The sequence below is a fragment of the Prionailurus viverrinus genome, unplaced genomic scaffold, assembly GCF_022837055.1.
Source record: "Prionailurus viverrinus isolate Anna unplaced genomic scaffold, UM_Priviv_1.0 scaffold_33, whole genome shotgun sequence".
In the NCBI taxonomy this organism is placed as follows: Eukaryota; Metazoa; Chordata; class Mammalia; order Carnivora; family Felidae; genus Prionailurus; species Prionailurus viverrinus.
This window is the reverse complement of record NW_025927604.1, coordinates 8026723-8052904: the sequence shown is the minus strand read 5'-3', so window position 1 is coordinate 8052904 and position 26182 is coordinate 8026723. Positions and strand designations below refer to the sequence as shown.

The window sequence follows — 26182 nt, the reverse complement described above, 5'->3', positions numbered from 1 at the left end:
TTCTTCCCAAGCCGTCCCAAGAGATCCGTTAAGACACAAAATTAAAACAGCAGGTGACCAATTTCTAGGCAGTCCCCAGTTATGTAAAGTGAGGCTTTGAATTACGTTCGAACATAAAAGACCATTCAAAGGACGGGGCGTTTCTTTATTGTAACTTAAAAAAAAATAAATACAACTGTAACTAACTTTTGTGAGCGATTTCTCTCAAACTCTTAAGTTCCGTGGGGTTCCGCGGCCAAGGGAAAGAGCGGCGTCTGCGGAGTCCGCGCGGACGGGAAGGCCTCGTGGGGCCAGCGGCTCCTAGTCGAGCAGGCTGAGGTCGATGTGGAAATAGACGTAAGGAAAGTAGTCTTGGTTGCCGAGCTGCAGTCCCGGGATGTCCACAGACGCCTGCAAAAGAGGACGCGGCGCTGTCGCTCTAGGTGCAGAAGGCAGTTCGCTGTCCCGTCTTTATGTTTTTGAGGAGGCTCTCCGGGCTGTGACGGTATCTTCTGCCCCGCGCAGCGCACCCTCGCCACGCACACACGCACGCACACACACACACACACACAGCCTCTTCCTCGTTACACTTTCGCATTTGTGAAACGTACATCTTCGTAACAGGCAGTTTCGGGATCTGGCAGGTTCCCAGGTGGGGAGGCTGACCTTAGCACAGAACCCCAGCCGCTTCTGGATCGTATACCTACATCCAACACGCTTGCAGCCGCTACTTGATCCAGATGTCTGAAGACAGAGTTCAGAACCTCTCTTAAACGTTTGGTGGAGGACTTCTTGTGAGGCTGGAGGAGCACCGCCTGGAAATTCACTGGAAGTCCGTACCTTGCCAGACAGACAAAATGTGCGCATAAGTTACCCCAGATGGAAACGTGGGGAAAACAACCCTGACAAGAAACAGGCGGTTCTAGTAAGAAGAAAAAAAAGCTTCAGCTGACACCGCTTAAGACAGTAAAACTCAGTGGAATGAAATATTTAGGGTCAGAGGTGAGACTGGTGACTGGATTTTTCTGGAGGGGAATGTGCCAGAACAGGCTAACCGGCCATTTCTGGATAACGGTGCGGCGTGCACTAAAACGCGGAGGTCTGCTGGATCTGCGGGCGGGAAGCAAAGCGTACGTGAAGGAGGCCGTGCCCACGCGTGCCGCTGCCTTCGCCACCCACCGAGCCTAACACCTGCTTCGTCCTGTGCGTTTCCAGGATGCTGGGCCGGCAGGACCCCGGTGTCCGAGCCCCGCCTAAATGGTCTTTCCAGGAGGCAAGAGCCAGAGAAGCTGGCGGGGGCAGACGGGTCACGGGCGAGGGGAGTGGCCCAGCCGATGGCCTCCTCTCCGTGTCCCCTCTTACCACAAAGCTCCGGTACCCCCCGGGGGAGAGAGCGGAGGGGCCGCGGCCATCTTAGCTGAGCGAGCAGCCCCCCTCCTGACTCCCTCCCGCAACTCCCAGTGCTTTCCAGAAACCCACTCCACACCCTCGGCCTCACCGACACCGCTGTCTCCACCTGCTGACCACACACCCCAGGCAACACGTACGTTAAGGACGCGCATTCCGGCTCCCAGACCGTGGTGCCACCGCGCTCTGTCGTCCGACCTGGTCGTTCCGCCAGTCATTGCAGGTTCCCTGGGAGCTCGCTTACCCTCCCGAACGAGGACCCCTGTGTCCCAGCTGTCCTGTCTTTCCCAGCCCGCGAGCTCCCATCGGGGCAGAGGCACGGGTCTGTTTTGTGCACAGTCTACTGTGTCCCCAGACCTGGAGGGCGGCGGGCACTCCAACACTTCGTGAATGTTGACTGACTGCTCCTCGTCCCCCCCTCCCCCCCCCCCCCCCCCCATCAAGCCTCCAAGCCCTGGGCCCCTTTCTCAGCCCACTCTCTCGACTTTGGGGCTTCCCACGTTCTTCCCAGATCCTCCCAGCCCTTTCCCTGCTGACCCTCCCTCTGGATCGATGTCAATGAACACCTTCTCTGTTCTGCTCAGAACACGCCTTCCAGAACAGCCGGGTCAGTGCTCATTCTCCACAAGGCCGCCCCCACGCTGCTCCTTGCTCCACTCAGTAGAGGACCCTCCTCCTCCCTGACCGCCGAGGTCACCCGGTGGGGAGCCCTGACATGAGGCCCCACACCGAGACCTCTGTGCCACGGGGGCGCCAGCATCGTCTACCGCTGTCCCCTTACCCCTGTAACATCTCCCCATCCTGCCCTCCTTTGTAAGAAACGCCCTCAGCCCCCTTGGGCTCTCATTCCAAACCTGAGAGTGCCCAGCGTCCCGTGTCACCCAGTCATCCGGCCACCACACTCGAGCTTGTCCCACCGATGACCTCGTGACCCTTTTCACGGGGATACCTAAATCCTTAAGCTTCTCCTCCCTCTGACTCGTCAGCCACTCCCTCCTTCTGCCTGACTTCCTCATGAGCTTCTCTCCTCCACTCTAAATATTGGGGTTCCCCGAGGTGCCCTTTCAGTACCTTCCCTCTGCAGGGCTCTCCCTAGACGATCACGGCCACGCAGCCGCCGTCAGGATTCCGTAACCTCTGTTCCCCACCGAGATCCAGACTGACTAGCTTCCTGGCTGGCCCCTCCACTCTGCACCCGGCAGCCCCCGGTTCACTGCGCCCTGAGGCTCTCCCTCAGCTCTCCCTCAACTGAGGGCTGAGTCTACTTCACTTTGACTTTATGGAGTCCACGAACATTTCACATCTGGAAGTGTCTGGAAGATGTCCATTTCACATCTGTCCGACTCTGAGCGGGGTGACAGAGGCAGAGAGCGCGTCGGCCCCTCCCTCCCCCCCAGGCGGGAAGTACAAAACAGCTCGGAGAAGAGGGAGACAGCGGCCAAGAGCCAACTGGGGGGGGGGGGGGGGGGCGGGGCAAAGACCAACAGGGGGTCAAAGGAACAGGCAAGCAGGTGAACTTCACCGTCTGTGTGCCCCAGCAAACGTGTCAGTTCAGCCTCTGTTTTCCCGGATTACGATCTGTCCACAGGATAGAATATGAAAAAGCCATTAAAAAAGGATCAGGTAGCTTCACCCGTGCTGAAGAGACTGATTCAGAGCAGATGAAGACAGCAAGCCGCAGGACGCTAAACGATCCCATTTGGGGGAGAAAGAAGAGTCTCGAAACCATTAACCATGATTATTTATGGGCAGTGGGGAACTGGGAACTGTTTCCACAGTATGTATTTCTGAACTTGAATTTTTCAAACAGCGCTCATGTATACAACCGTATTCCGGAAAAATACAGACACAGTAAAAAAAAAAAAAAAAAAAAAAAAAAAAAAAAAAAAAAAAATCCTACATTGAGAGTCTTGTAAAGAATTACTTTTACATATACTTTTAGGAGAAATCCTGTTTCATCCAACTTAAGGACATCCATCTCTACCTCTCTCGAGCAAACGGGCATCCGCACTGTAGTGAGCCTGAGAACCACTGATTTCCGAGGCCAGCAGGGTCAGTCTCGGGCCCCGTCTACACCACAGGTGGCTGGCACACTCCAGGTTTGCTCGTCTACGCCCCGCGGCCCAATGCCACAATCCACGCCACTCCAGGCCTCTGAGATGGGTGGGGGTGGATGACCACGAGAGGAGCCACGGTCGGATCCTGGCAGCCGCCATATTGTGCTTGGACAAAACCACACTGGCAGCCGCGTGGAGGATGAACCGGAGGCACAGAACCAAGTGAGAGCCCGTGGCAAGAGCTGGCCCGGCCAGGCGAGGCCGGGACGGAGGGAAGAGAGAAAGCAGGGGCAAGCCAGGGGGCCCACCAGAAGCGTCGTGGGGTGCAGGAGTGGGCGTAGGAGGCGAGGGTGAGGGAGCAGAGGCATCTGAGCCCGCCCTGAGGCTTGGGGTCTGGAAACAGGAAAGACGTGAGCCCACGGGCATTGACGGGGCGGCCGGGGGAAGGGGTCAGGAGGGAAGACGAGCCAGATGTCCAGGGGAAGCCCGTGTGAGGTGAGAGGCGGACAGGACGAGGTAGGAGGCACAGACTCGAAAGGGAAAGTATGGAACAGGCCTCCAGGTGGATGGCTGGGAAGGGATGGGGGGGGGGGGGGCACCCGCCCTGCAGGCAGGGGAGGGGCTGGGGAGAGCACTTCAGAGGGCCAGAGGGGGCCAAGAAGCAGGGGTGGAAGCTTCCAGAAAAAGGGTACAGCCAGCCGTGTGTGATGCTACCAAGATCCCCCCTCCCCACATAGCTCATGTCACTGCACATGTTCAAAACGTGGCAGAAAAACAGGCTTTAGAAAATACTGCTTGATTCCATTTTTGCAAAAATTTAGTAAAAAAAAAAAAAAAATATGCATATCTGTAAACTAGAATAAAAAAAAAAGCAAAACACAAAGGAACAAAAACTCCTAAGGTACACACCTGCACACTAGCCAGCAGACTTTTCTCCCGGCGTTAAAATTACAGGTGATTTTTTTATTCACTGGTCGTGCTTACCTACAGTTCCCAAATCTCCCACGGTAATTGTTTTCACTTTGGTGAAAAAAACAAACAAGGCCAAATTTTTGTTGTCATCAGTTCGGTTTGGTTCAGGGCTTTCGTTTTTTTGTGCCGCCTTGGGCTCAGAGGTCAAGGACTGAGACCGTGCTGGTGTTTCCTCTAGGAGTCGCCAGGCCCCGGCAGGTGCACGGGGCGGGGCGGAGCATGCGGCGAGAGTCTGGCAGGAACGGGGACGCGGAGCACAGGACGGCAGGGCCCGCAGGGCTGAGGGAAGGCTCCTGTGACTCAGGAGACCCTAAACAAGTTGCCAAGAGCCAGGAGGAGCGCGCGGAGAGGACGGGAGGGCCCGGCAGGTCCCAGAGGAGACTGGGGTGGGGGGTGGGGGGGCGGGGGACGGCAGGGGCAGGCGGCAGCCCAGGGGCCCCCCAGAGCTCGCTGCCCCACCCCGGGCTGGGCGGCGCCTCCACGCACCTGAGCACGGACTCCACAAACACCCTCAGGGCCTTGATGTGGATCCAGGCAATGAAGGCTTCGCTGAAGTTCACCTTGAGCCAGCGCAGCAGCGGGCCCTGCAGAGACAGGAGAGCCGGTGACGCCGGCTGGCCGCTCCGCCCACGCGAGGCCGAGGAGGACGTGGGTTTGGACAGAGCAAGCCCCGAGCGGCGAAGAAATGCCCGGCGGCCAGCGGAAGCAGCGAGGCGGTTGGACGAGGGCCGGGACCGCGTCGGCCGGGCCGCCCCGGGGGGCGGGGTGGGGGCCGGGGAAGCGCCGCGGGCCAGCCGCCCGGCGCATGCGCGGGGCCACCGCAGACCCGGCTGCAGGGGCTGGGCAGCCCCTGACCTCAGGGCTGTCAGCAGGCAGCCCGCAGGCTTCCCTCTGACGCTGTGCTGCGAAGGGGCCCGCCTCCCAGGGAGGCGCTGCCCCGGGGTCCTGGCGTCATCCACCAGCCGCCGCTTCCAGGGGGCCCTCCGAGGAGCCCGCCTCACCCGGCCACGACAGCTGCCACTAATGCCGCTGTGGCCGCTACTCGGGGGGAGGGAGCCTCGAGTCTTGGAGCAAAGGCACCTCCAAGTGCCCACCAAGGTCAGGGGTGGGTCCAGCCAGGGCAGCCAGGGGAGGAGAGCCGAGCCGCCCGACCACCAGCACCTGTCCCCGTCACCAGCTCCAGCCACCTCCAGACAGGGCGGGGGCACCCTGGCCAGCAAGCACCATCCACTGCCGGGGGCGGGGGGCAGCTCCAAGGAGGCCCCCCGGATGAGGAGGAAAGGCGTTTGATGCTGGGCTCCTTGATTTGAGCCCTCAAAAGCCACCTTCGGTAACAGAAAACGCAAGGCTTTGTTTTCTCAGAAGACGCCTGCACTGGCGAGGACATGCGAGCGGGGGAAGCCCAGGGCTCCCGGGTGCTGCTTACCTCTCCCTCGCCCTCACTCTCTCTCTCTCTGTCCGTCTGCCCCGCAGCGGGCCTATCGGGGTTCCCTAGCGGGGTTACCTGAACCTTGTGGTCCGGGAAGGTGGATGATCCCTTTTTAAGAGCAACACAGGAAGTTTGCTAAAGGCACAGAAATGATTTATTAATCTTTCGGCAAACATGCATCACAACAAACAGAAATAACTCGCATCGCCTGAAAAGCACAGGGAGGCCGGCAAGGCCGGCCCGCCCTCCAGGATTGCGTGCTGGTCGGACTCGAGATGGGACCGGGGTGTTAAGGTCTTCAGGCCCCATATTCCAGGGACGGAGCCGGTGCCCACATCCCCCCCGCCCCTGCCTGGCCCCGGTCAGGACCTCCCCTCCACGGGGACAGGACGGGGACAGCTCCAGGCGGCGTTCGTGGAAACGGCTCTGCCTGAGGAGCGTGTCCCCACCACGTCCAGCCTCGGTGGCAACAGGGCAATCGGGGTGCGCTTAAGCATGCCACACGCGGACGGCGGGTGTGCTGTTGGGACACAGCCTCCTTTACCCTCTCTGCAAACAGAAAGCACAGGAAGCCCCCACCCCGTGCTCTCACAGGGGGCCGAAACCCCAGGCCCCGGCCTGTCCCCTCTGGCTGGAGAGTAATCAAAACGGCGGAGGATGCCGACCGCACCCGCCTCCCAACAAGCTAAGGGGGAAAGGGTCTACGCGGCCAGGGTAGGGCCGACCCCGGCTGACCCCTGCTCACTGGCACCCAGCGAGAGCCTCGCAGGGAGCTAAATGTTTCCGAGCTAGTGTGTCTCCTTCGCATCTCCATTTCCCCTGCACAGAGAGACCCTGGAAGGGCTCCCAGGGCAGCGTCGGGGAGCAGCACCCTCCACCGGCGGGTAACCGGAGACCCGGGCGGCAGGTGTCGAGCTCCTGCGTATCACCTCGATCCTCGGGGGTCTGTGCCAGCGCGGAGGGAGGGGCCGAAGGCACGGACCTGACCACCTGTCCTGCGGGCAGGGCCTCGCTCCTGGACACCGTGACAGCTGCCACAGTCTAGCCCCCAACCGGAGGCCAGCCAGGGCCGGCCCCGAGGCCAGCAGGGTTGCTCAACTATGATAGAGACCACCGAGCGCTCCTGGGTGATGAGGGTCTGGGGCGAGCTGAGGTCAAGGAGAAGAACCCTTTGGTTTTCCAGCTTGTTGGCGAGCACCCTTCCTGCCTGGGCGTGTCGGGTCTGAGGCCTCGGGCCCGGGGCCACCTCAGCCCTTTGTCTCGGGAAGGGGTCTCAGCCAGAGAAGCCCGGCAGATTTAGGATCCGAAAAGCGTGTTCCCCTGGTGTGCGCACACACACGTCCACACACAGACGTGTGTGCTCGGGGCCGGGAGGGGCCGAAACCGTGCACGGGCACGACCATAGGACCAGCCCCCCGTTCCTCCTCAAGGGGGATGGGCCAGTCTGGGGGGGGGCTGGGAGAACCCTATTTTGGGAACCCCCATGCTGCTGCCACTTCTGAGGGGGTTGACTTGTCCGGAGTCCTTGTGAAAAGGCCACCGACCCGGAGAGGTCACGTCGGAGGTGCAGACTCCCCCGGCCCGACAGCAGAGAAGGCTCGGGGCAAACACGTGGCCACACGGGAGGTACATCTTGCATCATCCAAGCACATACTTACAGCCTTATGTCTACACACCGGTCTTCCTCCAACAGGCCTGAAGTACTTTCTACTCATTCTTCCCCTCCTCGCTACTCCAGAGGCTGACTAGAAAGCTTCCCCGAGAACCCGCCCCGGGTGGGGGGTGGGGGGGATGGGAGAGAAGGGACCCGGAGACATTCCACCGAGGCAGGCCCCGGGAGCCACCTGGCTTAGGCCCGCTCTGCAGCGGGAGGATGCCACGTGGGGAGCGTGCCCGTCTTACAGAGCGGGGTGCCCAAGGCCACGCTGTTCACACTTCTAGACTAAGAGCCTGGTTTTCTCCCCCCTGAGCTCAGCTGCCCTTGCACACGGGAGGTTGGCTGTTGTCAGTTCCTCCGGGACAAGCACCCACTCTTTGCCGGAAGCGTAGGGGACACAAATACAGGTGCTGGTAACAGAAGGTGTCACATCGCACCCGGGGAGCCGCACTGCCGAGAATAGCAGGGGGGCGGAGGGGACGGAGCCACCCACTTTCCACTCAGGGATCCCCGCCTTGCCCTGCCCGACCTTGGGGCGGAGAAGGCTCAGGTGGGGCCCTCTTCCTGGGGGAGGTGCTCGCTGACCCCCCCCCCCCCCCCCCAGAGCGTCAGTTTCTCAGCTGCAGAGCGGAACTGGGAGTCCCTTCCTGGAAGGGCAGCACCAGGACTGAGGAGCTCGGACGGACTCACAGCTCAGGCGCCACCTCGGGGCCCCTCTGCCTTCCCCAGACGCACCCCGGCAGCCCCAGGGGGGCACACAGTCCCGGGGCCGTGTGCCCCCAGGGAGGAGCCGCCCTTGCCCGGAGCCCGGCCGCCGCGAAGTCTACTCACATACTGTTGCTTCTTATCAGACAGCAAACGGCTCAGCTCTTCCCTTTCCCTCTTTATCTCTTTCTCATCATAGTAAAATTCACGGACAGTGAACCTTAAAACAAGCAAATGGGAGGCGTTTGCCAAGAAGCTTCCAGTCGGAGCAGAGGCCCCTCCGGTGCAGACAGACCAGACCCGGAGCAACCCCCCAAGGCCAGCCCTTACTTGTTCTCTTTGGCTTTGGTTTTGAAATCGTCGATCACTTTTCGAAACAGGGTCACCGTGAAGAGGCCGCCCTCGTTGTCCTCGGCGATCAGTCTGGGGGTGAGAAGCGTCTGTTCACGGGACTCATCGCCGGGCCCGGCGTCAGAGCTGGGCTAGGAGAGCCCTGTCCTCTCCCGTCGGGGAGGCGGGTCACCGCAGAGGTGAGGCTCCGTCCCCCTCAGCCCACTGGCCCGTGTGCAGGGGCCCAGCCAGCAGCGGAGGGCAGGGAACCGGACGTCCCTTATTTCCCAGCTCCTGGCCGTGTGGGCTCAGCCACCTGCTGCGGCCCGCCCCCTCCCGGGCTCCTGCCATTCAGCCTCCAGGCTGAGGCCTCAGGGGCCTCCAGGTGATCTAAACGCAGGCCCTCGAGGGGAGGAAAGGACAGGAGACTAGCTGTGCGGAGATGCGCGCGCGGTTCAGCTCTGGTTTGTGAAATGCCCAAGAGATCACGCTAGTCCCGGGTCTCAGTCGCCTCGTGTGAGGACGGGGGGCCCTCGCTCTGACGTGCTGTGCTCACAGCGAAGCAGGGCAGAGCTCGTTGGTGGGAAACCACCCCGCCACGTCCACCTCACGTCCGATGTTGTAATCGGACGGCCTCCCGAGGCACACCTCAACACGGGACCCCCGTGGGCACCGCCCCAAACACAGGGGTTGTCAGAGCCAGGGGCCTGCGTCTTTGGGTCACAGACCTGAAGCCCTTCGCCAAGCCCAGGCAGGTCTCGTGGACACGCTCAGGGCCGGGTCACCTTTCCGCTCTCCCAGAGTGGGTGCCCAGAAGGGCCGCCCCAGGCTCCAGAGACTTTTCCTGAGTCACCTCTGCGGATTCTCGGGCGCCTTCTGACAACGAAGGGCCTGGGGGCTCTGGTCTGAGAAGCCAAGCCACCTACTGAGGCAGCCTTTTGGGCGGGGCCCCCTGGCACCTGGCCACAGAATGCCACTGTTACAAGAGCTGGGGGTCGTCTGCTGAGCCGGGTGACTTCAAGGACCAGCCCCTCCACCCATCTGTGTGCCTTCCGCCCCACCCCACCCGCCCCGCCCCTGCAGACGTGGCTGCCCCGGGCCTGTTCCTCTGGCCTCCCCTGTGGCCTCAGGCTATGACCGTCCTGTTCCCTGCACCCCTCAACTCAGCTCCTAACTGCTACCTCCAGTGAGTTGTGGCCCTGGAAGAGCCGCCCTGCAGCAGGTACCCCCAGCCAGACGCCTCCGGGCCGAGATGGACTTGGGCAGGGGCCACCCTCCCTCTCGCCACGGTGCCCTGGGAAGCAGGTGAATTGGCATGTCTGGCCGAGACTCACCCGCCAAATCTTTTAAAATGACAAACCATTCGCGGGGCGCCTGAGAGGCTCAGTCGGTTACGCGTCCGACTTCAGCTCAGGGCATGACCTTGCGGTTTGTGAGTTCGAGCCCCGCGTCGGGCTCTGTGCCGACAGTTCAGAGCCTGGAACCTGCTTCAGCTTCTGTGTCTCCCTCTCTCTCTGTGCCCCTCTCCTGATCATGCTCTGTCTCTCTCTCTCAAAACGAAGTGAACATTAAAAAAAATTTTTTTTCAAGGACCAACCATTTCAGACGTGTGAAAAGGTATAGAGAATAACAAATACCTGTGTCTCAGCCGCCCCATTTAAGACCTAAAGCAATTCTCATACGGCAGACCCCCCCCCTCCCGTGGCCCTCCCTGGGTGCACGTCGCGCTGTGCCCCCAGGTCGCCACGTTTCCCATGCCCACACACCTCCACGGCTCTACTGGGCACCTGCGTGTGCCCAGATCGCATGTGGTTTAGTTGTGTCTGTTTCTAGAGCTAAAGCAAAAGAACTTGCTTCCCCTGCTCAGTACTGCATCGTGAGAGCCTTTCCTGCTGCTGCGTGCGGCCCTGAGATGCTGGTCTCCCCAGATGCGTGGTATTCACGGTTTGTGAACCTTCTCTGCCACCTTCCCAGGCTTCATTGGCCACTCCTGCTCTGACCCCAGGAGGCCGGACGCTGAGAATGCCTTCCTCCCCTGCTCCCGCCCTGTGGCCATCAGAGCCAGGCCCTTGCTTGACCCTCAGGCGGGGAAGAATGACCTGGGCTGAGAAGGCACCGCAGAGTGCACTGAGGTGGGGGGTCTCTGCCAGGAGGCAGCCAGAGAGGGCTTCCTGGAGGAGGGGGCAGGGAAACCGCATTTTAAAAGATGGAGAGAGTCTGGCATGGGGCCGGGTGTGTGGCTGCAAAGGAGTTCCAGGCCAAGGGACCCTTGTGAGAGCGAGTGGGGCGGGCCGAGGGTCCTCACACCTTCCGGCACGCTTGGTGGCCGGGTGCCAAGTTGGGGTCTCACTTACTTAGTAGACCGAGGGACCACCATGTCCGAGAGGGATTCGTAGGTTTTTTGCCATTGCGCGTAGCTTGGTCTGCGAGGATACAGGATCATTCAGTGATTTCTGCTTAAAAACTTCGGGGCGTCCCAAGTATTTGGGACCCTATATACCCCTCTTCCCAAAGGACTGGAGTGAGCAGGCCTGGGCCGGAGTGCCCCCCACCCCCCGAGGCCCTGCCATGGGCACCGAGAATCTCCTGCCCAGCCCCATCCCGGACCCACCCTCCCCATGAAGGCCCGGGACCCCGCAGAGGGCCCGTGTGATTGTGTCGGAACTTTCTAGTCCCGGCCCTGTGTGGCCTTGGGCAAGCCAGCTGACCTCTCTGGCCTCAGGCCAACGGAGTAACAGCAGCCCGGGGTTTGTTGAGAGTGAGGCATGTGGCAGGCACGCCTCAAGCGCTCAAGAAACGGCTGCTTCTGTCATTGCATCCCACCGCGGGTGCTGTCCCCCTGCTCCCGTGCCGGCCCACGCAACTCCCATTTAGTGCTCCCGGGGGCCAGGCCGTGGGGGGCTCCCCTTCCTCTCCGTCGGGCAGGCCGGTTTCCTTCCGGGGTCACCAACACGGGCTGAGGCCCCGCACCACCCACCTTCCCGGGCCACTTACTTGGGCACGATGACCAGAAGTGTGACAAGATACTCGGAATCCAACACGAAGTCTTCTTTGCTCACAATATCGCTCAGCGTCCGAGTGAAGAGGTTTCCCCTGAATCCGTGTGGGACAAAGGGGGTGTGATCAGGAGAAAGGCGGAGGGAGGCAGCGTGGGCCTGGGCTTCTGGGCCGCACGGGCCCCCCTCCCCCACCCCGTACACCCACCAGCACGCGGGCCCGGGGACCAGAGGGCAGGCAGGAGACAGGAAGGGCTCAGATGCCCCCCCACCCCCGGGAGTGCCAGGGCCCTGGGCTGAGTGTGTCCCTGATCCCCCAGTTCTGGTGGCCAGACCTGCTGTGGCTGGCAGGGCCTGAGGCCCCGTCACAGTCACCGAGGGGTGGCTGAGTTCAACACCTCCCTGGCCTGCACTGCCCCGGTGCGAGCCACCGGCTGTTGGGAGGGGACCTCGGGGGGAGGGGGGCGGGGGGGCAGGCAGCTTGAGTTACTCGAGTGTCGGGCTGTCCTGAGCAGACACAGGGACCAGAGAGAGGTCCGTGTCACTTTTCACGCCTCACAGGTCCAGCCGCCAGGGGACCTTCACCTGAAATAGCTTTCATCGTGCCCAGTGGAACCCGGTCTACATCGAGGTCGTGGTATTTTTAGCACACGGTTCAAGGCTATTGTATCAGCAGACGAGCCAAGGTAGAGCTACTGAGACTGTCTACAGCCTCAGCACCCAGCCAGGGTATCAGTGCAGCACAGGACGTCTCCCTGGTGAATGGCTCTCAAGCACTCGGGTCAAGGCCAAAGCCTCAGGTACAATGCCCCCCTCCAACCTCACCTCTCCTACCTGCGCCGTCACTGGTAAGTCCCTCAGGACTCTCTCCGAGGGCACAGGGCCTGTACCTCCTACCTTGGCATCTCCACATTACCGTCCCACCCGTCGGGTCCTATCTGTCTGGGTTATGCCTGTACTCCCTGCACAAAGCAGATTTTCTGTAAATATTTGTTGAGTGAATAATTGTGAGCTCTCCAAGTGCAGAAATTACCTTTTATTCTGCTTTGCATCTTTAGGGCCTGGCATAAAGCCTGAGGATATGGTAGGTGCTTAATAAACGTTTATCAAAAGAAGAAAAAGGGGGGCACCTGGGGGGGCTCAGTCGGTTGAGCATCAGACTCTTGATCTCTTGATCTCACGGTTCGTGAGTTCGAGCCCTGCATTGGGCTCTGTGCTGACAGCGTGGAGCCTGCTTGGGATCCTCCCTCTCTCTCTCTCTCTCTCTCTCTGCCCTTCCCCCACCTGCACTCTCTCTCTCAAAATAAATAAATTAAAAAAAAAAAAGACAGGAATAACGGACAAGGAGGTAAAGAACAGCCTTACCCTCCCTTTTCCTCCCTTTCCCTCCCCTTCCCTCCCCTGCCCTCCCCTTCCCTCTCCTTCCCTCAGCAAACACTCTGGACAGACCAATGCTGCTGTGACTCAGTGGATGGCTCCTTCACTGGTCGACTGAAGAGGCCGCACCAGATGTTTGCTAAGCCCCAGACAATTCTCAAGGAGCCCACAGTTCGGTGATGCAATGAGGCAGGCAGATGGTCAATGCCATGACTGACCTATGCCAAGGTCACCATTTAGGGCTCTCTGCCGTCGGCACCCTGCCCTTTTCCCATCCTCACCCCTCCGTAGGGCCAAGGAGGAGGCAAAACTCAGGTGACGCCCATTTAGTTCTGACACAGTCAGGCCGCCACCAATGGCCATTTCCAGTCAAGGTGCGTCCCTCCCTTTTTGGTTTTCCATTCTCCACTGAGGCACCATTTGCCTCGTTCACAAGACGGCTGGCCCAGCGGCCATCCGAAGGGAGAGGCGGAAATGAGAGGGTGAGCTACTCAGAGGGATGGCCGAACGAGAGGACAGCCGGTTCTGACCTCCCCTGGGTACTTCCCTTCTCTGGAGTATCTGCAGAGAACTGTCAACGGAATCAGATCCAGAATCTGGGGAGACTGGGAAGGTCCTCCGTGCCAACTCAGCCCTATTCAGGAGCAACTTCCACACTTCCTGGCAGGAGCTCATCTGGCTTTTTCTTACATGCCTCCACCAACAGGGCGCTCACTACCTTACGAGATCATTGCTGCCTTCACGACCCCGGGCTTATGCTTTTCTCCGGACACCTCCTGCTGTCTTGGTGACTCGTGACTGCTGGGCCAAGCAGTCTGCTTCCTCTCCCCTCACGAGGTGGTCCTTCAGCTGGGTGGAGAAGGCACCGGAGTCCCCGGGGTTGCTCTGCTCTGGGCTGCAGAGCCCACTGCTCTTGGGGGGCTCTCACAAAGGGCCAGGCTCTGGCGGTCTGGTCCCCCACTGCCTCGGCGGGGAAGGTCCTCCGTAAAGAAAGATCTTGGGGCACGGCCTACGTATTCTGGGGAAACCGGGGAGGGTGGGAGAGGAAGGGAAGGCAGGGGAGGGCCAGCATCGGATTCCTCTCCGGGCACAGGCCCCCTCCCTGCTCGAGCCTTTCCTCCGGGGATGTGCACCAGGGTCGCTCGTCTCCTCTCCCTGCACACACCTCCTGGAGAGGCAGGCGTGCCCTGTGTCCGCCTGCCCGGCTCGTCTCTCTCTCAGATGAGGGCACAGTGAGCCTGGCTCACCCAGTGACCTGAAAGGCCCGCTCCTGCCCCAGCCCGGCCCCTGCCCTGGCCCGGTTCCAGCAGGGTGGCCACTCACATGGATTTCTTCTCCAGGTTCTCCAGGTTTGTCTTCAGGGTGTTGTAGGCGGCCGTTCGGGACTTCAGGTCGGTCTCGATTTGTGCCAGTTGCTGTGTGGAAAAGCCAGAGAGTTTCGAGAGTCGGCCAAACTTTCCAAAACGGCCGTACGCTGTTCACGGTGCACTTAGGAATCCGTGTCAGGAATCCTCACGTTTTTGCCCCTGCTGCTCTCCCACACGTGCCATCGTCTGGCCCTACCAGCAGCCTGAGGGGAGCAGGGAAGGGACTCCCGTCCCCACTTTGCGGGTACCGAGGCCCGAGACACGAGCGGCTCTGCCGGGATCACTCAGTGAGCTGAACCTTCTGATTTCAAGCCCTTCTTGGGCCGCCAGGCCAGCCCGGGTGACCCCCGACCTGGCTTCTATGGGGACCCACGTGATGGCTCAGCCCCGACCAGCGCCGGGTCCCCGGGCTCAGCTGGGCCCAGCAGCCCCTTCCGTTCTGCGCAGGTAGGAAGGTGCCTTTCAGCCCGGAGGCAGGTCACCCGCTGGGCGCTAAGGACGCCCCCTGTTCTCAAGTTTCAGGGTGCGAGTCGCGGACCCCCTCCCGCAGCGGGCCGGGCAGACAGGCCGGGGAAAGAGGGGACACGGGACGAGCCCGGGGCCCACGGCCTCCCTCTCCTGCTTTCTGGCTGCCTGGCCTCAGATGCCCCATGTCCCCGGGCAGAGTGATAGCGTCCTCCCCAAGGGGTCCAAACACCGAAAGGCAAATGCCGGCCAAGGCCCACCTCCCCGGAAGCCCTCGAAACACAGTAGCTGTTAAAACGACCACAGCCACCCTCCAGGGCTCGGTGGGGTCCATGACTACAGAGTTGGTTCAACAAAGTCTGGCGCCCCACGTTATGGAGCACCGAGCGGCCGTCAAAATGATGCCAGTAGATTCCTGCACACGGGCACGCGGTGGGGTGCAGGGCCAACCCCCACGGCTCCCGACACAGATGGCACAGTCCTCCCAACTCTCTTAGCCCCACGTTCTGTGACCCCCCCCCCCACCCGGCGGTGTATAAGTGCCCGTGTGGGCACCACGCCAACAAATGCGACATGTCAGCACTCCGCTGTGACCCGGAAGACCCCCCCCCCCCAGAGTCATTATACGAGGAAACGGAGGCAATCTGAGGGCACGAACAGTTTTGAGTTGAAACACATAGGTTTCGTATATAGATGGAAGGATCCACTTGGAGCTGTTAAACCCTGGTCACCTGTAGGGCGTTTCAAAGCGAGAGGGGGCAGCCGGCTGGCTCAGCCGGTTAAGCGTCCCACTCTTGATTTCGGCTCAGGTCGTGATCTCCCAGTTTCCGTGAGTTCAAGCCCCCGCGTCGGACTCTGTGCTGAGAGCTCAGGGCCTGCTTGGGATTCTCTCTCTCTCTCTCTCTCTCTCTCTCTCTCTCTCTCCCTCCCTCTCTCCTCCTCCCCCACTCACTCGTGCTCTCTTGCTCTCAAAATAAATAAATAAACTTGCAAAAGTTAATGGGAGAGGACGTGGAGGGGGTCGCGTCATGGCAAGCCTTCAACGTTTTGATCTTTACATCGCGATATGTTTGACTTTCAAAATAAGGTTGATAATTTTTTTGACAATCTCTTTTCAAACCTTCCTTTTAGGTGATGACAGACAGACTCATGGGAAATTACAAAATTTATAAAAATAGGACACAGAGATCCCATGTACCAGTTTCCCCCGTTAGTGACATCTTACATAACATTAATGCACCACTGTAACCAAGAAACAGACACAGGTCAAATGCACAGACCTTGATTTTTAAAACCATATACATATGTATTAGGGGGCCTGGGTGGCTCAGCTGTTTGAGCGTCTGACTCTTGACTTCGGCTCGGATCGTGATCCCAGGGTCGTGGGATCAAGTCCCTCCCCTCACCACCCCTGTCCCCATGCTCTCTCTCTAATTACAATAAATTAATTCAACGATATCTACGTTTTCAAAGGAAAAAAATCGAACTAAAAAAAAAAATCTGCCCTCTTCCCTTCTCTCCTGGTTTCACCGCAAGCCAGTGAAACCCCGCAGAAGAGCATTTGGAAACCCACGGACGGTGGGAGGGGGCAGGGCTTTGGAACCGGCCAGGACCGAACCGGATGCCAGTTCCCTGCGTGTCTGCCTGTGAGTCGGGTTCTGAACCTCTCTGAGCTCGGGGCCCCGGCATGGCCGCGGGCTCACAGAATCCGCAGAGCGGGCCAGTCCCCAAGGCGAGGCCCGCCTCCACCAGACCGAGCTCCTCCAGCGGGGCCGGGTCCCCCCCCCCCCCGTCTCCGCAACCTGGGGACGGGCCGCTGCACGGGCACCGCGGAGGGCATGCGATCGGCCGAGGGGGGCTCCCGGGCGTGTGGCTGGCCGGCACTGCCCACCGCTCGGCAGCCGTGCCCGCCGGCAGCCTTGGGGGCCTCGTGGGACTGCCCCGCAGAACCCGGGGATGTTTCGGGGAGGTGCAGACACGAGCAACCAGCGCCCCGAGGGGGTTGGCCCGGAGCCACCCCACCCTGGGCTGGACGCGTGCGCGGTGAAAGAATAAACGCTTTGCCATGTTACACTGGTGACATCTGGGGGCTTTTGTGAAACCGCGGCGTGACCTGGCCTGCGGAGACCGACAGAGCCCCGGGCTGGGCGCCTGCCCAGGTGACAGGACGGGCCGCCACGTGCCGCGTGCGGGACCAGAAGGGGGCGAAGCCCTCCCCACCCTTGAGCCTCTTCCCTTAAGGGAAGCAGGTGGGCTCAGTTCCCAGCTGTTGGGAGGGTCCGGAGGCCTGGCCCTGGCCATGTCAGCACGGGGCTCCTCCCAGGCTGGGACACCTGCCGGGACACCCAGAAAGTGCTCCTCGACGCCCAGCGGCCCAGCGGCTTTCGCCTCCCTGAGGGTCTTTCTGTGCAGGGAGTTCCTTTGACCAGGATGTCTCTACTCAGCAGATTTAGGCCCCCGCTGGGGGAACAGACCTAAGCCAGGGCTGCGGGCATCACACACGTGGTCCTGTTGCAGGACAACCTCAGGGAGCCAATCCTCATTGCTTCTGCCCAGCCAGCCTCAAAGAGCTGGTTCCCTGCAGTGGAGACGGCCCAGGGCTTCCTTGTGAAGCCGAGTCTCTCTCTCTCTCTCTCTCTCTCTCTCTCTCACACACACACACACACACACACACACACACAGCCCAGCCAAGACCCGCACGCCCATCCCGGGTCACCTAACCTCTCGGCCAGCTTCCCCACCTGAGACCGGAGGATGCGAGAAGGAAGAGCCTCGTGTGTTCTGGGCACACGGGCAGGGCTGTCAAAACCCGTGCCCTCCTCCCACCCCCTGCTGTCCTGCCAGAGTCACCCTTCGGGGTCTCGGGACTAGAGAGAAGCTGAGTTCTGTCCGCTGCAACGGCTCTGCTCCCCCCTCTCAGCGGACGCCCTGATGTGTTCCGGGGGGCCCTCATCACCGTCTGGCGTCCCTGGGACAGCCAGGCCAGCGAGCATCGTCCCAAGCGGACTCAGAGAGTGGCCTGAGCGCCCCGCCTGGCTCAGCCTGGCCTCGTTAGCGCAACGCGGGGCGCGGCCAGCCCCACAAACTACGGGGTGCTTCTGGGCTGGTGACAGACGTGCACAATACCTCCGGGAAGCCACACCTGGCACAGGTGCTCTGGGCAGCCCCCCCTCAGAGGGCTTTCCAGAACCACTGCCCAGTTGTCGCAGGAGGGGCCGGGACCTCTGTGATGTAAGAGTGGCGAAGGAACCGCACCCAGATTCCGGAGCCTTCTGGCCCCGCCCGAGTTCCCAGAGACACAGGCCGGGCACCAGCGAGCTGTGAGGAGAACGCAGGGTCCCAGGGGCCCGTCTCCTCCGCCTGACCTGCCCAGACACACCTGGGTGGCGCTGGGCTCTGAGGAGACAACAGGAAGGCTTTGTTCCTGGCCTGGCTGAGACTCTCTCTCCCGGCCACTCCAGGAAGAGACCTGCCCTTTCAGGGACTCAGTTTATGGTGGAGGGAGGGGGACAGACAATCAGCGCTCACCCTCAGCGAGACAAGCAGGAGTCAACAAGGCCGCGAGACCCCCGCCACGTCCCAGAGACCTGTGCCACCGGGCTTTTATTTCTGAAGTGACAGCTGGAGGCCATTGCTTACCGGGCTGGTGGGATCAGGGGTGCAGCACTCACGGGCCTCACTTTTGTCACAGGCCCCTCAGAGCAGGAGCCTGGGCCCCTGGGGATGCCTTCCATCAACGCCTCCCAGGACTTAGGGCTCCTGGGCCAGACTCTCCACAGAAGCAGATAGTTTTTGTCCGGTCAACACTCGGGGGGGTGGGGGTGGGGAGGCTAGGCTCCCATCATCAAGAGCAGGTCAGGGGAGTGTCCTGTAAGGTGCAGCCGCCTGCCGGGTGACAGGGCCAGAGGAGGTGCAGGGAGGGCAGGTGCCCGCCTTGAAACGCAAAAGCCCCTATCCTTGCCCAGGGCATGGAAGGCCACACCTCAGAAAGGCACCGGGCCTGGTCAGGGCTGGCAGGAGGCAGGCGGGAAGGGGACCCCAGCCAGCCTCCCGGCTCTGGCCTCCCGGAAAGTTCCTCTTCGCATCACCAGGGTCCAAACGCCAATGCAGATCCACCCCAGGTGGTCAGCCATCCCCGGTCACCGAAGTCTCACCGTCCCGTACGGGAAGGCCTCCTCTTACCTTTGCTAGAGTATCCACGACGCTCACCAGTGGCTGCTTCGCAGGATATTTGGCCATGTCCCACTCAAAGTGGGTCACGAAGGATGTCAAGTCAACTGGAAGAAACACATTTCAACAAATGAGCGGGGCTCTCCCCATCTGGTTGAGGCCAAGGTTGCCACACCCCGGGCCAAGCGGCCCCCCCTTGAACCGAGAGAGGCTGGAGGGCAGGCTGGGGGCGCTGGGAAAACACTGTCCCCGGGGGAGCAGGGCACCGAGGCAGCGGGCTGGCCTTCGGCAAGGACCCTCAGCAGCACCCACAGCCCCTCTGGAAAGCCCGCCACCAGCCCCGGGGCCGCTGGACCCGGTGCACTCCTGTACCCCAAACTCTCTCCCAGAGATCTGCAGCGGGGAGATCCCGCTTTCCCAAGAGGAGAGCTTCTGAGGGCCGGGCCGATGCCCCCCGTCTTTTCCTGCTGTGTAGGACACACACCCCTGCTGGGTTATCGTTCTGTTTTGGAGTACCTCCGAGATAAGACTCGCCAGAGAGCCTCCAGCCAACCCTCCGAGACCACAGAGCCAGTTAGGGTGCCGCCTGCCCTCAGGGCGGGCTGCCTTCTCGCCTCCCTCGTCCAAGCCCTGGACGGAGTGGATTTCCACACACGTGGTCTGTTTTAAAGAAGGCACGTCGAACCCTGGCAAAATACTGGAAGCTGTGACTGCCGTTTTTACCCCCCGGGGTGGGGGTGCCCTGGTCACCGTATGTCCTTTATATAAAGGTCTATATACAGGGAGTAGACGAAGTCGGTGTTTTCCCACCACGTGTCCCTTCTCCCCTTACTTTCTCCAGAAACAAACCTGAACCTGCCGCCCTCGGGAGGTTTCTGGTTCCCTAATCAGCCACGGGCTGATTAGGAGGAAGGAGCTCTGGAGTTTGAGGTCAGACAAGCCACACTGAGTGGCCCTGGGCGGATCCCGAGACCCGGGGCCTCGAGCACATTAGCATCTAAGTCCCTTTGCACCTCAGTCTCCTGACCTGAGAAACGGGGCAGGGAAAGGAGGCCCCACGGCCCTCCGAGCGCCTCCTCCTCAGATCAGCTCCACGCACGCTTAGGGAGTGCTCCCGGGGGCCAGCTGCTGGAGACACCCAGCCCATTCTCCTGCCAGTAAGTCAGGTCAGCCCATGCAATGCTGACACAGCCCCCCAGGATCCCGTGAGCCTGTGCAAGACCAGCCTCCTTCTGCTAGATTCTCTCCCCGGGATATGTGCGCGCCTGCCCTTCCCAGTACGTCCTTGGGCGGATAAAAGGGACACTTTTGCTCACTCGAAGGTCAGTCACTTACGCTGAACGTCAGCGCGCTACCCTGAGGGGAGGAACAGACCACACCCCCTAATTTCAAGGTGCTCAGTTTCTTAGAGAGACAGCCAGGCAAACGTCAAACCACAGTGAGCGGCAACAGAGTGTATCAGGGTGCTAAGGGTGGGAGAGACGGTGTCTGGCTCCCAGGGAGGGCACGGAGGGTGGCACACGGGAGCTGGAGGTGACCCGAGTTTGCCACGTGGCCAGCGGGAGAGGGCGCTGGGTGTTCGCGGAGGGCGCCTGGGGGACATCCTGCGTGGGGCATGGGAATCTCTGGGACAACCCAGTGGAGCAGGAGGGCCAGGGCAGGGTCATGGAAGGCGGCATCTGCACTTTCTCCCTGTGGCGAGCAAGACACTGGGGCGCAGCTCCGGAGCCCCCCACGATGTGCCACAGATCGGCCCCACAGCGACTCCAACAGCGGGGCTGAAAAGGTCACCGAGCGGGCCGGGACACCAAGCATCCAGCGGCTACGCAGCCAGTCAAGGGCACGCACACGCTGAGGTTTCCGGGGGCCTTGCGGGAGAGAGGTGCAGGCGTGGGAGACAAGAAGACGCAGCTAAGAGGGGCCACAGCTCTGGGCGCAGAAAAGGGAGGGCCGGCCCAGCAGGGTGCGGACACCCCGGCCAAGGAGGCCAGGTGGAGGGAGGGGACATGCATTAAGCCGGGCAGCATGGGGCAGAGGGGAGAGGAGATGGGCTCAACCAGGGGCAAGTTCGAGGCCGATAATGACCGCAGACGACTCCCCAGGAGGCACGTGGAAATGAAACGGGGCTCGGAGGAGCGACCCAGCCCTGCCGGCAGAGGTATGAGCACACAGGAAGCTGAAAGCGCCTTATATAAGGACGCCGTCGCCGCCCATGACAGCCGTGAGGGTGGGGGACGCTGACTGCCCACCTTGGCCAGGACACAGGAATTACTTCATTCAACCGAGCTTTCAACCCTATTAAGTACTGTTATCTTCCCCACCTTAGAGGTGAGGGGATCGGCACAGGGTAGTTACCTAACTAACACCCACTACGAGATGAGACGGTGACCGCGGAGCACGTGAAGGACCACGGTCCCCCGCGGCCTGCCCACAGTCAGGTCACAGCTCCCCTGCGGGGGAGCAGGGGGCTCGCGGCCCATCTGCGCAAGAACCACATGCTGATGCGTCTGGGCCACTCGCACCTAGAAGATGGCCTTCAGATTCCCACGGTGCCGGAATAGACAAGAGGCACCAAGGTGGGGCCCTGATCCGATAGGACAAGCGTCCTTATAAGGAGAGACACCAGAGATCGATTCTCTCTCTCCCTCCCCATGGGCTCACACCAAGGAGGCAGCAAAGGAACCAACCTCCCGGCACCTTGACCTGGGACTTCCAGCTTCCAGAACTGCGGGAGATAAATGGCTGCTGTGTAAGCACCGCCCCCCCCCCCCAACCCCAGTCTGTGGTATTGTGTTATGACACTTCGAGCTAGTACAGATGTGGGGATAAATCTGGTATTAATATGGGTTTGGGAACTGCCACACTCCGGCAGGGAACGATTTGTGCAAGGGTGCGGGCCAGGGAGGAACAGAACAAACATCTGAATTATGGGGGGGTGGGGAGCAGTCAGAGGCAGGACCAGAAGGTCGAGAAGGACTCCTCCTGGGGCAGCCGATCCCACTCACGGAGCCCTGGCGAGGGCCACGAATGCCGGCCACACGCTGACCGGCTGGAGCCACGGCCCGGCCCCCGCCGCCAGCCTCAGGCAGGAGATGCCGGGCAGACGCGTTCTTTGGGATCTGTGCCCCTTCTCTTCCCCGCTCAGCCACCTCCAGCACCCTGCGGGCACACCTCTGCCCAAGCCGAGCCACCTCCAGCCCCTCGCTCTCTCTCCCTGCTGCTCTTGTTCTTCAACATCGGGACAGGGGCCGGCTCCTGCAAGCCCGCCACCACGCCTCCTCCTCCTGGCCTCGGGCACGCACCTGTTCCAGGAAGCTCGTGACGCTGCATGACCCCCCCCCCCCTTCTCTTTCGGGCTCCTTGAGGGGCAGATGACAGTCTCCGTGTCTCCAGAGCCTGTCTCAGTGCCCAGCACAGAGCGAGGGTTCCATATGCGAGTCTCCCTCCTAACTCTCGGCGACCGTACTAACCCGCGCTAGCTGGGTGGCCCGGGAGAGATACATTTCGGACCACGCCATCTCCACGCACGGTCACAAATTCTAAGGCCTTCATGGCACAGCAGAGAAAATGAGTTGCCTCTTTCCTCTAGAAGAGCTCCTCCCATTCCTGCAAGACTCTGCCCGTCTCCTTGAGTGGCTCCTGAGCGTTCGGCCTCCGTCCCGTTCCCATCACAGCGTGGGGTGGAACTGCGGGGCTGTCCCCTTGGCCCCGAGCCCTCGGAGAGCGGTCACCTCCACGTGCCCAGCAGCCAGCACGGCGCCTGGGACTTGCCAGCCATGCGGGAGTGGCCACGAAGGAAGAGGCTGCAGATAAGGGGACTGTGCAGACCTCCCTGCAGAGGTCTCTGGAGACCTCTGGGATGTGACTGTGACCTCCCCTCCTCGGGACACCTCCCTTCCCACGTCCGGAGCACCCGCTCCAGACGCTGCCCCCTGCCCTGGGTCACGCATCCAAGGGCAGCATTGCCCTGTCCGCGCCCATCACCTCTGGTGACAACATGGCCTGAGGCCGGTCCTCCGTCTCAGAAAGCCACGGCCCCCTTGGGTCTGCCGGTCCTTCCAATACGGCAGCCTTCTGCCTGCCCAGGGAAGAACCGCCTCCCCTCCCCTGGCTGAGGTCAGAGAGGCCTGGCCTCCAAGGGAGCAACTCGGGGCTGGGGCTGTTGGCCAAGGTCGAGGTCAGACCGTCAACAACAGCTCGTGAGCAACAGTGATGTCATCTCAGAACCCAAACAAGGCCTTCCCGGCAGGCAGAACGAGGGACCTGTGACCACAGGGGCTGCCGGTCAGCCAGCCAGATCTCCAGGTGTTTGTGACTTCCGTCACGTTCTAGGGTCTGAGCCAGGCAGTGGTGTGCTTGCCCCGAGTCTGCTACAATCCAAAGCATCCCTGTCCTTCCAGCTTCAAAGCTCGGTTGGGGGCAGAGAACAAGCAGAAACACGAGATGCCGCAGCCAGGCTAGGAGCCCGTGAGGGGATGAAGTCCACTGACAGGTGAGAACACCAAGACCCAGACAGGCGACCTGCCAAGGTCCAGGACCAGGTCTGACCGCTCCAGGGCTGCAGGGCTGCTGCTGGCTGGCCGGGCAGCGCTGCCCCACCCCCTCCCGCCGGGAGATGGCTTAAACCCCACCTACTGGGGGCAACGCTGAGCCTTCCAGTTAATTGTGTCAGTAGCTAGTTCCGTGGGTGTCCTGCAGAAGAAAAAGAAAAAGGTTTCCCAGCCCAAACGATATCAGGAAAACCTGAGCCAAAGTCAGTCTGAACAGGGGTCTTGACTTCAGTACTTTTCAGAGCCGTTACACATTGTGAATGTCAGGAGTCCTTGGCAGGAACACTGCTGTAGAGCCCTTGACCTTTATTTGCACAGGGTTGGTTACAGAACAAGGCTTAGAAGCTCTAGTCTCAGAAGTCACAGGGACCCGATTCACTGGCGGGGGTGGGGGGTGGGGGAGCTAGAGATAATGAAGCAGATTATGTAAACAAATAAAGCTGAATTTCCGGGGTGCCTGGGTGGCTCAGTCGGTTAAGCGTCCGACTTCGGCTCAGGTCATGATCTCGAGGTCCGTGAGTTCGAGCCCCGCGTCGGGCTCTGTGCTGACAGCTCGGAGCCTGGAGCCTGCTTCGGATTCTGGGTCTCCCTCTCTCTCTCCGCCCCTCCCCTGCTCATGCTCTGTCTCTCTCTGTCTCAAAAATAAATAAAAACATTAAAAAAAATTTTTTTAAGCTGAATTTCCTCCTCCTGAGATGAGAGGTGGCCGGCCCTCAGAGTAGCTGCCATCTGCACTGGGGACGGGGATAGTGGAGTGATGGCCTCTAGCTCTAAGTAACGTGAATTCTGAGTAGGATATAAGCATCCTGATTGCTATTTACTTATTTATTTTATTTTTCCCTGACTGCTATTGTAATGTGAGCTCGAATCCTCGTGCCTTAAAGACCAGGTTTTAGGGGCGCCTGGGTGGCGCAGTCGGTTAAGCGTCCGACTTCAGCCAGGTCACGATCTCGCGGTCCGGGAGTTCGAGCCCCGCGTCGGGCTCTGGGCTGATGGCTCAGAGCCTGGAGCCTGTTTCCGATGCTGTGTCTCCCTCTCTCTCTGCCCCTCCCCCGTTCATGCTCTGTCTCTCTCTGTCCCAAAAATAAATAAACGTTGGAAAAAAAAAAAAAAAATTAAAAAAAAAAAAAAAAAGACCAGGTTTTGATGCAGAACAGGAGCTCTCTACCGTAAGTCAGCTCTTCAGTCTAGTCCCCTGCTGGAAAATAAGTCCAGCTGATCAATGAAACAAACTAATTTTTTATCAGCGCCAGCAAGAAATTTCCATGTAAACAAACAGATAGCATGTGGAAAGGTATTTGGAGAAGTGCCAATCGGTAAAGATTTGTGCTCATCCCGAATGGGTTGCCTGGCCTTAATTCCACCAGTTTGAGCCAGTTGGAGAAAACCCAAAGCAAAGGGCTCCTTCTTTCTATCGCTGAAGCCAGGAGTGGCCCGTTCGGGCGCAGGGGCTCCCCCAGGAGGCTCAGGAGAAGAAGGGTCCTTGGCCGAGCGAACCCCCTCAGGGCCACGCAAAGCTACGCCTGACATTTAAGCTGCCAGGGTCCACCAAGCAACCGGCTTCCAAGGGCGGGCAGGAGAGGGGACGCGGAGGACAGACATCCAAGCGAGTAGAAGACCACGAGCCAAAAGATGCAGAAGTCCGCCTTGAACTCGAGAGCCAGGGCACTCCCCACTCCTGGAGGCATGCGGTGCTCGGGCGGGAAGGCAGGGCAGGCACGAGAAGGAGGGGAGAGGACCGAAACCGGCGATGGGTCGTACGGATACGGTGAGCAAGGTGCCAGGGTGTTCCTCGAGAAATCCCCCGTGACCCCATCACCGCACCCCTACGACCAGGGGAGAATCCACCTTCCCAGGGGCATGCGGGCATCACACCAGGCACACTCACGGCAAACAACGCATAACCTACTCTTTAAGCATTTCAGTTTTTCCTTCAAACCTGCAACGTAATAAGGGGAGGGCGGTTATTCCACTGCGTTAACACACGAAGCCAAGTTCAGGTTGGGGAGCACGAGCGTCCCCATTTGTCCAGTTAAGCAAGCAAATAACACGGCCTTTTATGGGGTTCCCAAGAGGGGACAGTGAACACGAACTGATGTGTAACGAGTGACAGAAGTGTTAAATACAGAGCAACACGTGCAGCTCCTGCACACGCGTACAGCCACACGTTGAATGACCTCCACGGAGTTTCAGCACCGAGTTCTAAAGTTCCCAAAGTCTCAGAGTTTCTGTCGTGCACGTTGTAAGGGCACTCAGTCTGTACACGATTAATGGGCCTCAATGTCTCCGGAATCCGAAGGTCTCCACTGGACCACAGGGGAGACGGACGGACGTTCAAAATGCGAACACAGGACACAGAGCAGTTTTGGTCTCTCTTGAGTAGTTACTGGGCACAGTGAAGACTGAAAGTTGGAGGCTCTCCTCAGCCCCTCAAGGCATTTTCCAGTGTGGCGACAGGGATAAATGGGTGGGGCAGGGGTGGGAGGGGTGGGGGAAACGGATGGAATTTTCCACGCAGGATAAGAGCACAAACTGAAAAACGTGGCGGGTAGGCCAAACAACCGTTCGCCCCCACTGACCCCATTCTCCCTTCAGATGTCTACAGGGTAAGAAACGCCAGGTTCTGGGGCTTTAGAAAGGCCGCCGCTGGACCACAGACGTGCCCAGGGGCATCTCTTCAAACCAGTGGTGCTGCTGGGCTCAAAACAGCGAGCGCGGCCC

The 26182-nt window shown here is 60.3% G+C and overlaps 1 protein-coding gene across 6 annotated transcripts in view; it reads right to left on the bottom strand.

The window, feature by feature from the left end:
* Positions 1 to 124: 124 nt before the first annotated feature.
* Positions 125 to 26182, bottom strand: part of ATP6V1C2 (ATPase H+ transporting V1 subunit C2) — a 53721-nt gene continuing 27663 nt past the window's right edge. The window contains exons 5-14 of one of the 6 annotated variants that reach the window (XM_047845146.1): positions 18924 to 19018; positions 14233 to 14324; positions 11531 to 11629; positions 10891 to 10959; positions 8537 to 8629; positions 8333 to 8426; positions 5920 to 5979; positions 4902 to 4999; positions 683 to 819; positions 125 to 390 (exon numbers count right to left, since the gene is read on the bottom strand). In XM_047845146.1, coding sequence (XP_047701102.1) covers positions 182 to 390; positions 683 to 819; positions 4902 to 4999; positions 5920 to 5979; positions 8333 to 8426; positions 8537 to 8629; positions 10891 to 10959; positions 11531 to 11629; positions 14233 to 14324; positions 18924 to 19018 — 1046 coding nt within the window. In that variant the 3' untranslated portion in view covers positions 125 to 181. Of the gene's footprint in view, positions 391 to 682; positions 820 to 2908; positions 2965 to 4901; positions 5980 to 8332; positions 8427 to 8536; positions 8630 to 10890; positions 10960 to 11530; positions 11630 to 14232; positions 14325 to 18923; positions 19019 to 26182 lie in introns of those variants that run through there. The other 5 variants (XM_047845147.1, XM_047845149.1, XM_047845148.1 and 2 more) reach the window with 5 other exon arrangements.